Genomic DNA, 12,253 nt, shown 5'->3' on the forward strand with positions numbered 1-12,253 from the left:
TATTCTAGCAAGTTGTTAATGAAGTAGGTGGCATCCAATGTGTTGGATCCTCCACTAGTGGACTTGTGACTTTAAATAGCAGCTTCACGTCTTGGTCTGTAATCCCTGACAAAGAAGGACGCACAGTCCTTTGAAACACGTTGGTTCTTGGACCCAGCGTGAGCCCGTAGTGCTCACCACCTGACCTTGCGACGTCACACGCTACTCCACACGCGACTCCATTATAGCCGGGACACCACCGGCCGGGGTGCTCCAGTCTATATTGCGTTTTTTGCCACCTGCTCTGCACAACTTACTCCGCCATACTTGCATTCAGTCTTTGTAGGAAAGCTTTAAGCATACTACAGAACATGCACACCATCCGTTGGTTCCATCTGCAACTCTTCAACCCTCCGGTTTCTGAGTAAGTGACACTTATGTTGTGTGGCCTTGTCGCCACTATGCAGCTCTGGTCCATGATATAAAGAAGCATTACTATTGACACTTAATCTATTATTATCGTGTTAAAAGGACCTCCTTGGGCATTATTTATCCAGCATCTTTACATGTAATCCCCATTGGATGTGCAGTGTTCTACTTATTACTTTAGAATTAAGTCAGTAAATATCAGAGTTAAAAAATAAATTGTTAAAGTAAATTTAAGTCTTTGAAGACTGAAAATCAATCAGCGAAATGAACATGAAAGTAAGGGAACATCTATGAAAAATAAATGGATTTGACAGATAGGAATGCAATTTTAGACCAGCTAGGAGATCGGAGGACACCTCTTGGTCCCTGTCATCATTTCGGCAGATATCTTTGATGCTGCCATCTTTAGTTCTACAATAGAAAAATAGGTGCGTGGCATATCAAACTGGTAGAGAATTTTCATAGAATGTCAACTTTTAGTAAAACAGTTTTTCCTTCTGTGCAGATTATGTAAAGTTTGGCAGTATCCCAAGCAGAATGTGTTAATGTGACGCCCTGGGCAAGCCAGGGGTCACAGGTCATTGCACCAACACACCCTACACCCAGTTAGGTACATCAAAGCTAACCAAAATCCTTGTTGCCTTCCTCCAGAGGCTGATGTTCACACCAGGGGGTGGGCCAGGCGGTTGGCTCCGCCCACCGAGGAGTTCACAGCTCTGGAGGCGGGAAGAACCAGGCAGATTAGTTTAGGAGGTGAAAGTGAAAGGAAGTGAAGTGGAAGTGGTAAAGGAGGAGAAAGAGAAGTTGAAGGAAGGTGAAAGGTGACAGAAAGAAAGCCTGAAGTGAGTCCAGCTGTGTGCAGGACAGGGTCAGCAAGGTCAGCAACGGCGGTGACTGTCTGGAGGGGGACCGTTTGGAAGTTCCTGGAAGGACCGCGGACGGGTAGTGGCCCGGCGGTCTGGAGCAGTGTACCAAAGGACAGTCAGCACCGGACCCCGGCAAGGCTTGGAGTCGCCATAATTTGCCAAATCCGTCAGTGAAGGGGACGCAGATCCCCCAACAACCAAGTCCCGATTGAAGACAACAGCCCAACCATTGTAGTAGAAACACCGCCACCGCCAGGGCACCAGTTTCTCAGGGCCAGCGCCTGCGGGCAAAGAGTAGAGCTCCTCCGATCCAGCTTGAAGCCGGGGAGCGGGTTACCGGTGGGAACCCATCGCTACCAACACAGAAACAAAGGTGCAAGGAAAAGGGACATCACCGTCACCTACTGGGAGAGCAAGTGCAGCCGTCCGTGGGAACCGTCTTTCCAGCCGTGTGGTTTACCGTAAAACTGTGTCAACGTCTCAGGCTGAGTGAGTACCACAGTGCCGCAAGGCACAGCGCTGCCCCCGCGTCCCTGTGCCCACCAGGCCCTGCATCTCCCATCTCATCACCGGGCCCCGGGATCACCAACCCCTACCCACGGAGGGGCAACACAACACCTGGCTGCTCCGCATCACCATCCCCGGGATTCCCATATCGAGCAGCGGTGGTGAAATCACCACAACCGTGGGTGGCGTCACGGACAATAAACCATCCCCACACCCAACTACCCCCTTTCACTCACGGGCGAGGAGTGCCGCTCGAGAACCCCCGGGATCCGGCCCACGGCTCGAGCCACCACTGAGCAGCAACCGCCGGACCCGAGCCGAAGGGGTGAGCGTAGTGTGCTGACACCCTCCTCCCCGCCCGCGACAACTTGGCGTCACGAACAGGATCCTACCGCTCTGCCGTTTGGTAGAGGTACGCCTTGTTACCGCCGGAGGTATCCGGCTGAAAGATTTCAGAAGCCGCCATCTTTGGCGCGAAAAGTTCCCGCTCGAGCGTCTTCTCGAGTAGCAGAGGCGCGAAGGCCAAAACCCGGCCCCGAGAGAGGAGGGGCCGGGAAGAGCTAAGGGGGACGCGATGGCGGCTGGCTGCATGTAGCTGTAGCTATAGAAGCAGGGACGCCAGGACTCTGCAGACATACCGTTCCTGGAAGAAGAAGAAGTCACCATGTGGATGCCGTCCCGCGACACCGTAGCCCCCGCGCCTGGAACCGCGGCGTGGGTGGAGATCCGGACCGCGCAGCTCTACCAACGGCTGCAGGTGAAGATGCAGCTCCTCATGGAGGAGTGGGAGGCCGACATGGCGGACGTTATAGCCACCGTGCGGAGACGCGAGGAGGAAGCGGAGAAAGGGAGGGTGAGTGACCCACGCCCCTATGTCCCCGAGGGACCGGTCGCTGCGGCTGAGGGACCCGGTCCAAGCCCTCTCCCCCCGCTGCCTCCCTCGCCACCCGTCCCGGAGGCCGTGACCCCACCATTAGGCCTGCTACCACCGCAACCGGTAGCAACACCCAGCGTCCCCGCCCAGGCGGGCCAACCTGTAGCCGGAGCCCGTAGTAAACCGGAGGTGTTGCCGTGGAAGATCCCGAAGGTTGAACCGGAGGCATCCCCTGAAACGTCCCCCGAGCCGGAGCCGATGACCCGCTCCGAGCCGAAGGCCCAGCAGCGGAAAGCCCCTATGCCCATCCCCCACAACTCGGCTGAGGTAGCGCCGGGTTGTTGCTGTAAGGCAGCGCCCAAGGCCAAGACACCGCGGGACATGCCGCCCAGATTCCTGACAGTGGGCAACGTCAAGAATGTCCCGCGGGGCCCGACCCGTGCGCCGGAGCTCGCAGCAGCGCCGTTTTGGGATAGGGAGCCGGTACCGTTGGGCCTGGAGATCGCTGAAAGGGAACGGAAGAAGACTGAGCTGGTGGCCAGAGCGATAAGGGAGAAGGAGAATTTCCGCCAGGCCACGTTCCGTGTCCGGGGCCCGTTGTACGTGGGGCAGGTGAGGCGGTTTGATGTCCGCCGGGGCTATGGGTTTATTTACGAACCAGGCCTGGAGGCCGAAGTGTTTATAGCCCGGCGGGATATGAATGCCCACCTGCCTGAAGAGCATCCCGGCCGCAATCTGATGCCGGGCGACATCGTGCAATACACCCGGCACTGTGGGGAGCGGGGGTGGTTCGCGCTGGACGCTAAGCTAAGGGGCAGCCACGAGTCCCGAGTGAGCGCCGCGCCCCCTCCCTTAGCAGCAGCACCAGAGCCTGAATATCCGGAATAGGGCAGCGAATGCCCGTTGCACCGTCCCCGTTGGGACCAAAGTCTGAGTTTACATGTGTGTTGAAAGTTTGAAAGTTTGAAAGTTTGAAAAAGAATGATAAGAAAAATGATTACCGTGTACTTCACCTGATTGTCAAAAAGTGATTTGCAACCGGCCGGAGCCGGCACCGTTGTCCCCGTGGGGACCGTTTAAAAAGTTTGCATGGGAACTATCCATGGACAAGCCCGTGAACTTGCAGGGCACCCACAAACGTTAAGTGGCTTGTAAATAAGTTGTTTACCGTTACCGTTTTCCGCAATGCCGCCTCCGGAGAGGCAGGTTGGAGGAAGGGCCCGCAGCAGAGCCGGCTGGGGCCCAGCCACCAAAGGAACCGGTGGCTACCCTCTGGAGGGGAAGGACAGATCCCGCTCGGGTGACTTGTGCTGGACTGTGGGTCAAGGGGTGCTGCCTGGGCTTTAGGGGCAGCATCAGGGCCAGGTTGCTTGGGTGGGAGAGAGCGGAAACCGTAACTGTAAACCGTTTGAAACGTTTAAGTAAAAGTGCCTCCCGTTATGGGAAGATTCATTAAAAATGTAAATATGTTACCGTTTTACCATGTTATACCTTTTTATGCATTTACAGAAAAATAAAACCGGTGTTGGATGGGCAGCCCGCGGACGGTCTGCATTTTGCTAAGGGGGAATGTGACGCCCTGGGCAAGCAAACAAATCAAATCACATCAAAGCTAACCAAAATCCTTGTTGCCTTCCTCCAGAGGCTGATGTTCACACCAGGGGGTGGGCCAGGCGGTTGGCTCCGCCCACCGAGGAGTTCACAGCTCTGGAGGCGGGAAGAACCAGGCAGATTAGTTTAGGAGGTGAAAGTGAAAGGAAGTGAAGTGGAAGTGGTAAAGGAGGAGAAAGAGAAGTTGAAGGAAGGTGAAAGGTGACAGAAAGAAAGCCTGAAGTGAGTCCAGCTGTGTGCAGGACAGGGTCAGCAAGGTCAGCAACGGCGGTGACTGTCTGGAGGGGGACCGTTTGGAAGTTCCTGGAAGGACCGCGGACGGGTAGTGGCCCGGCGGTCTGGAGCAGTGTACCAAAGGACAGTCAGCACCAGGGCAGGGGCCTCTCGGACCCCGGCAAGGCTTGGAGTCGCCATAATTTGCCAAATCCGTCAGTGAAGGGGACGCAGATCCCCCAACAACCAAGTCCCGATTGAAGGCAACAGCCCAACCATTGTAGTAGAAACACCGCCACCGCCAGGGCACCAGTTTCTCAGGGCCAGCGCCTGCGGGCAAAGAGTAGAGCTCCTCCGGTCCAGCTTGAAGCCGGGGAGCGGGTTACCGGTGGGAACCCATCGCTACCAACACAGAAACAAAGGTGCAAGGAAAAGGGACATCACCGTCACCTACTGGGAGAGCAAGTGCAGCCGTCCGTGGGAACCGTCTTTCCAGCCGTGTGGTTTACCGTAAAACTGTGTCAACGTCTCAGGCTGAGTGAGTACCACAGTGCCGCAAGGCACAGCGCTGCCCCCGCGTCCCTGTGCCCACCAGGCCCTGCATCTCCCATCTCATCACCGGGCCCCGGGATCACCAACCCCTACCCACGGAGGGGCAACACAACACCTGGCTGCTCCGCATCACCATCCCCGGGATTCCCATATCGAGCAGCGGTGGTGAAATCACCACAACCGTGGGTGGCGTCACGGACAATAAACCATCCCCACACCCAACTACCCCCTTTCACTCACGGGCGAGGAGTGCCGCTCGAGAACCCCCGGGATCCGGCCCACGGCTCGAGCCACCACTTAGCAGCAACCGCTGGACCCGAGCCGAAGGGGTGAGCGTAGTGTGCTGACACCCTCCTCCCCGCCCGCGACATTGACATTGTCCTAATTTCTGATAAATGAAGCACACGTGAGCACCTCAAGGAGTTTCCCATATCAATACTGTAATTGTCAAACATTTTGCATCACTGAACAGAACACAAAAGAAAAAATAGAGTTTATCTGAACTTTATGATTGGCCGAACAGCCTCAGTCAGATGTTGCAACATCCGAATTTGTAAGGTGCTCTTTCTGGGAAGATTCACTGAATTCGGGCATGGTAGGACAACGTCTGGAAGGAGTTTGTATGTTCTCCTGTGTTTTTGTGGGTTTTCTCTTACACTTGAACAATATACTGAAAGGGAATGTAGACTGTGAGCCCCAGTGTGGACAGTGATGATGAGGTCTGTAAACCACTGTGGAATTAATGACGCTACACAAGAGACTAAAATAAAGAAATACAAATTAGGATATTTTTAAGGATTTTGCTGATTGAATTTAGAACCATGTTGCAGTCACCTCCTTAGTCGTCCAGTTTTTAGTTGTCCAGTTTTTGAATTATTGCCTACCAAACTTGTTTCTCAGAATTTCGGCAATTGCACGGTTGGGGAATGAGTAGCATGTCTGTGCAGCATTGCTTAAAATTTTCTGCAATGATGTGATTTATTCATCAGAAGTGGGAATGAGCGTAAAACATTCGGTTTGAGATATTGCCACCCTTTACACCATCTGTACAGAAGGAACATCACAGTTTTAATGTTAAAATTAATAACATGAAATTGTCATGGAGAGCTACATTGCTTTTGTGGTGAAATTCTCCACCAGTTTGATGGGTCATGTATCTGCTTTTCTATTTGGAAAACTTAAGTTGAATCAAAGATGGCAGCATTCAATATGGTTGTCATGTTGGTGACATGGCCTGAGAGAATTCTCCACAGATTCCTCCACAGATTTTAGTCACAGTTCTACAGACGTTTTTCATTTTATTTGAGTATTTTATTACTTTTGAGGTACCTTGCACAATATTCAATCACAACCCCATTTGCAAAACGTTCAACTGCAAAACTGTTACGCCAGGAAGTACTAACTGCATGTCGAAAGGGAATTGAGGTGAAACCCTTTGTCTAGGGAAAGGAGAGGATTGTGACCCCTGACCAAACCTACTGCTGGTCCCTGAGGTCCCTCACCACCCTAGATAGATTCCGCACCTATGAGCTGAGCTGGATACCTGACCCTAGGTATCTCTAGTGTTGGGCCCTAAATAGGGTACAGATGGGATGAGCTCTTCAAAGTAAAGATGACAGCGTCCCATCGGGTGAAGTTCAATATCTGTATTTGTTCCATCAGATATAGTGAAAACAGTGACGTTTTGACCAATTTGATCTTTACCAAGCTTGATGAAGACCAAACTGTTCGAAACATTGCTTCTTTCAGTATATGTGATGGAAGAAATATGAATTGAACTTCACCCGATGGGACCCTGTCATCTTTACTTTGGTATGTTTGCATCAAGTAATCCATTGATTATGGAGGTGTGTCCCTGAACTGCTGATTGTGTTGTTTTACACAGGCAGTCCATTTTTTTGACCAAGGTGCTGTGGACTTTGTTTTTTGGGGTGACCTATTCATCAACCACCCACCTAAACAACTAGAGAAGACACGAGGACAACACATGTGGGGAAAGCATGAACTACTTATCATTTGATGACTCAGGTAGAAGTTCAGCAAAGTTTTCAGCAATGATACTGTCGCGACCCAAGTGATGAGGATCCTTTTCAGGGACACCACAGGTCTTGTTAAATATGGCAACAGGTAATGTCAGTTTTATTTATTTCTCGTGACGCCACTCCCGGCTTGCGGTAAGGGATATGGAGGACCGCCGCTGCTGGTTTGACCAGCGTCTGGGGCTGATGGGGTCTGCACCTAGATGGTGTGGCCTCCCATGAGTGAGGCAGGCCCCAGGGGCTCGGGTGAGTAGGGTAGGGGGTCCCGTAATAACACAGGCTGAGTCTAAAAGTCTTTCAACTGCTTTTTACTCACTTTGCTGATGTTATCGTGAGCTGACCCGGGCGTTGCTGTGATCAACCATGTAGGACCAGGTCTCTTTTGGGCCAGTCTGAGGGTAACCTATTAGCTCGCCTTCCTAGCACTCTGTGTTCGGATAACCCCCTGACCTGAAGTACCACGGGGGTCTATCCAGGGATTTGCTACTGCCTTTTCTCCCCTGTGTTTGGCCCATCTGCTGGCAATGTGGAACAGGTGAGATGGCTCCAGGCTCTGTCTTCTTATGGGTCCCTGTTTTGCTGCTGAGGCTTGCACTCTGAAAGGTTGGTAAGGTACTTGTTGTTCTCCTCACCAGCAGATTTAGCAGGTCATTGAACTGGGGTCTGCTCTAGGGACCTATTCCCCGTACGTGCCTGGTCACCAGGAGCACCTTCTCATTCCTCTCTCAGTGACCGTTCTCCCCCACTAACGGCTACAACTCACGTGCAGGGTCTGACTCGTGGCAGCGCGCGCATCTACCTCGCGGCCTCAGCTCACCACCACTAGCAGACTGGCTCTCCTCACTTCCTGACAACCTCAGCACTTTAGCTCCCAGCCCCTCCGCTTCACCCCTTGATAAGATTTGAAGGCCAGCTCTCTCTGGAGGCTTCCCAAGGGTCCCATCTAATCGTGTGGGGGAACTGGTTGCTATGTGTCTGTGCGTACACACCTCGTTCTGGTCCTTAGGATTACCTGGAAGCACTGTTTCTGCATGGGTGCAGTACTCAGTGGTGCCTAACCTGGTCAGAGGCGCCACAATACCACAGAGGAGTACAAGCTACCTGCTTGCAACCTGGACATGAAGGAACTGAAAATATCACTAGCACCAGAGCACTAGTTCAAGGAATGAAGGTGTTTTTAAACATGAAGGGAACATAAATGTGTGATGCCCTGGCAAAACCAGGAGTCACAGATAGGCCCCCGCACAACACATTCCCTCACAGGGTTACAGCAAAGTCAAGGAAAATCCTAGTCACAGCCCCCCCCCATAGGGCCAGACAACCACACCAGTGGGTAGGACCAGGCGGTTATGGCATGCTCACCTAGGGGTCTAGACAGCTCAGGGCAGGAAAACAGTCATTTAAGTCGAGTGGAGTCTGTAGGTAAACTTGAGAGGAGTTCACAGTGGAGTCTAAGTTGACAGGCACCAGGGTTGGAGCCCTTGTACCTTGGCAAGGTGGCAGACGGTGGTCTCCGTCCGCAGGAGATGGGAAGATGGCAGCTGGAGATCCGAGGTGGACCGGGATAGGGTTGGAGCCCACCGGTGAGACACCAGAGAGACCCGACCCGGAAACCGTGCACAGTGGGGGTACTCGGACCCTGAAGCCAGGACCAAAATTGACGGCCTAGCTAATTAACCGATTGAGGGCAGGATTACAGGTCCTGTCCCAACCAAAGACCCAAAAGCAGACAACCACACACAGAAAAGGTAAAGGGCCACTGCCAGGGCCATAAATCCCATGCATCAGCATCAGCAGGCACAGCTCCTTAGGTACACAGCCAACCAGGAGCGGACTCCCGTGTTCCAGACCGGGAAGTCCAAATTTACAGAATACAGTGCAGAGGGAAAAGACGGCGACCACCAGCCCAGGTGGAGGACCAGCATACAACCAGCTGCAGCAGTCGGCCACCAGCACCTTTGGTTTACCAAAAGACTTGTGTGGTTCATTGACTGTGAGTAACAAACTGTCCCCTTATATGTCTGGGCACGCAGGCCCCCGCCATTGTCATACCCTGCACAGAGACACTGGACCCTGGGGCATCCTTCCCTACCCACGGAGAGGTTAACATTCAGCTGCCATCACATCTCTCCCGGGTGTCCCACAATAGCAGCGGTTTTGTCCCATCTCACCACACACCGTGGGTGGCGTCACGAACCGAGTACGGCCAAGCCCGTACAACTACGTCCCCCATTTTATTTGGCGTGTCCGCGTGACCCCCGGGTCCGGAGGATCCCTCGAGCCACGTAGCGGATCCGGATCTGAGCAGCCAGGCTGCTGCAAGTATGGGGGTGGCACAGATAATCAGCAGCTGGGTGTAAGTTGAGCTCCTGATGTGTCCAAAAAGAAGAGAGATGAATCCAAAATCATGTATCATAGATCATAAACAACTTAAAAACAATTTTTATTCAGTTAATTTAAAATCCCGATAGGCTTGGGGATATCCCATTAATACCAATGATATCACATCCATCTGATATTAGCCATTGTGCTGGGAGCTGGACTCATCTCTGGCCATCATACCAGAAGCTGGCTCCTAAAGAGTACAACTACTGAGTAAGTAGGAGTAATACCTTCACATTTGGTGATTGTCTTGAGACTTTCCGGTAATCAGGAAATACTAAGAAATGTCTTTTTACATTCAGGTATTTTCATGGCGACTAGCCCATAAAATAGGGCAATTTCATCAACCTCCTAATGAACCACAAAGAAGGGGAAATGCATTGAGGTTTCTTGTCCATGAGAGGCTTCAGACCTTAATCTACTATAACTATCTTATTGGAGAGAGGGATAAGTACCCTATAACTATACGTACCTACCCTGTATCTGCCGATTTGGATAAAATTATTTTTGCACTGTGCACTTTATGTATCACTAGGCACTTTATTGAGGCACTGCACTTTATTCGGCAGGGGCATACAGGGATAGGTAGGGGAAGCCTACGGTGAGTGGGGGCGGCATTACGCAATTTTAGGGTGCCAACCTCCGCTGGTAGGTAGGGCACAGGAGGGAGTGGCCAGTTTAGGGTCAGCAATATTCTCCCTTTTTCTGTGCACCTTTAGTTAGATACTCACCAGATGTCACATACCTATCGGGATTTTAAATTATCTGAATAAAAATAGTTTTTAAGGGTTTTTTATCTATCTATGATCTATGATACTTGATTTTGCACTACCCTTCTGAAACTAGAGTCAAGAGATGAATCCAGCAGAAAAGCTTCCTATACCAATGAATACTGACAGCTGGAGCAATGGAAAGTCAGGGAGCATTCTGCGCAGTCAGACACCGTGACCTTCTATGGCCAGAAACCGCATGACTGTCTGTAACATGTGACACACCCGTGACAATAACACAAACTGATTGAAGGAACAAATGAGTGGAATGTCTTTACTAAAAACATATTGACTGCTAGTACTGTACATTGTGCAATTTGGATAAAAAATGAGACTTAAATTGAGCATCAAACAATTTACTGATATTGAATGAAGCACTAGAGATTTGTACAACCTTATTTTTTTAATGATTCCGATTATTTTCAAAGCATATTTCATAGTTTCATAGTTTTTTAAGGTTGAAGGTTGACTTAAGTCAACCCATAACTCATCAATATTAGAACACACTAACAAAACCTTGGACAGATTACAGCACAGATTATACCACTAGGTAGCCACAGATAGACACATATGGTACAGACAGATCCCATAGAGCATCACAAAATTATGGGGGGGGTTTAAAGCTAGATATCACACTCCAGACATCTCAGGATATATTAGAACAATAGAGAACGTAATGAACAGATCTTTACATTTAGAGCTAAGAACCAATGTACACAAATCAGGTAAGGACAGTCATTGCTAAGCCTCCAGGCTCTTCTTTCTTGTTTAAGCCATTGCATAAATACCTAAGGATCCTAAAGAAATTATTTTTCAACTTCGGTGTTGCATAGATCAAAAAACTTGAATGCAATGTTATAAAAGTGGTCCATGACAAAGACAACACTACAAAACCCAAGAAGTAATAGTACCTGTCAGTTAATCCGTGTATGATGACACATAATGCAGAGGTAAAGATGGAGCCAGTGGTGTACGTAATGATCTGATAATAGACATCCACAGAGCAGGTTCCTTTTCCATTACACTTCATCCGCTTGATGTGAAAGTACAGAGAGATCATAAGAAGCACTGACGACAGTAACAATATCAGCAACGGACCAAGAAAGCCAGCCAAGGACAAGCCAAGCACGGCATCAAATATTTGATCCAAATTATCACGTGTTGAGTTCACAGAAACATGGTGAATATCTGGAACATAAAGGACTAAATATATCATTGAGGTTTGAGCTAGAGAAACAATAAAACTAAACAAAATGAATAATAGGATCCTTTCAGAAATAATCTTCCGAAACCATAAAAAGACGACACTGCGAAAGTTCGAGATCTTCACAAAAAAAACAACGCAGAGTAGAGTGGACAACCAGATGGAGGAATACATAGAGGAGAAACAAATGATTCGGAAAGTCAAATGACATATGGGGGAGCACATTGCACAGAATAACTCCAAGAAAAGACTCAGCTGAAGAACAGATTGTAAAATCATCCTTGATATCATGATGGAGGTGATGACTTGGTCAGATGGGGTCATGGTTCTTCCACTTCTCCAGTCAATGAGATTGACAGACACAATGAACGCATGGGTCATTAGTCCAACTATGAAGGCAATTTCTGTTGTAACAAGCAGACTGGTGTGTAGTATAGGATATTTTCTCTCTAAGTAAGACTCCATCTCCTCTGGGTATTAGTGATCTGCTCCGATAGAAGGTGATACTGCTTATAATTAGTTTGGGGAATGATCTGTTTGTCTCTCAGAAAAATGCAAATCATAATGCAAACAGCTTTATGGAAACCAAGAACATATCAATATACAAAACTGCGTGGTGAATCGTATTACAAAATGACTTGCCTGCTCACTTTTAATCAAATTTAATAAAACGGTTGTCAACCTTTAGATGCCTTTTTTCCGTAATTACATGTATTTTGGGATTAAAATTAATTTTTGCATGTGAATGTCTTGAAACACATTGCACAAAGATATCTTCATAAATTCTTTGATTCCCAGCAGATTCCCTCCAGATAGTTTGTGGTCAA

The 12,253-nt window shown here is 49.7% G+C and overlaps 1 protein-coding gene across 1 annotated transcript; it reads right to left on the reverse strand.

The window, feature by feature from the left end:
- Positions 1-638: 638 nt before the first annotated feature.
- LOC142297436 (taste receptor type 2 member 4-like) lies at positions 639-11,891 on the reverse strand. Its single transcript, XM_075341664.1, has 2 exons — positions 11,134-11,891; positions 639-819 (listed from the first exon to the last, which is right to left on the reverse strand). Exons 1-2 carry the CDS (start codon positions 11,889-11,891, stop codon positions 639-641), a joined length of 939 nt encoding a protein of 312 aa, XP_075197779.1.
- Between the last annotated feature and the right edge of the window lie 362 nt (positions 11,892-12,253).

This window comes from Anomaloglossus baeobatrachus, chromosome 3 (genome assembly GCF_048569485.1).
Source record: "Anomaloglossus baeobatrachus isolate aAnoBae1 chromosome 3, aAnoBae1.hap1, whole genome shotgun sequence".
NCBI classification, from domain to species: domain Eukaryota; kingdom Metazoa; phylum Chordata; class Amphibia; order Anura; family Aromobatidae; genus Anomaloglossus; species Anomaloglossus baeobatrachus.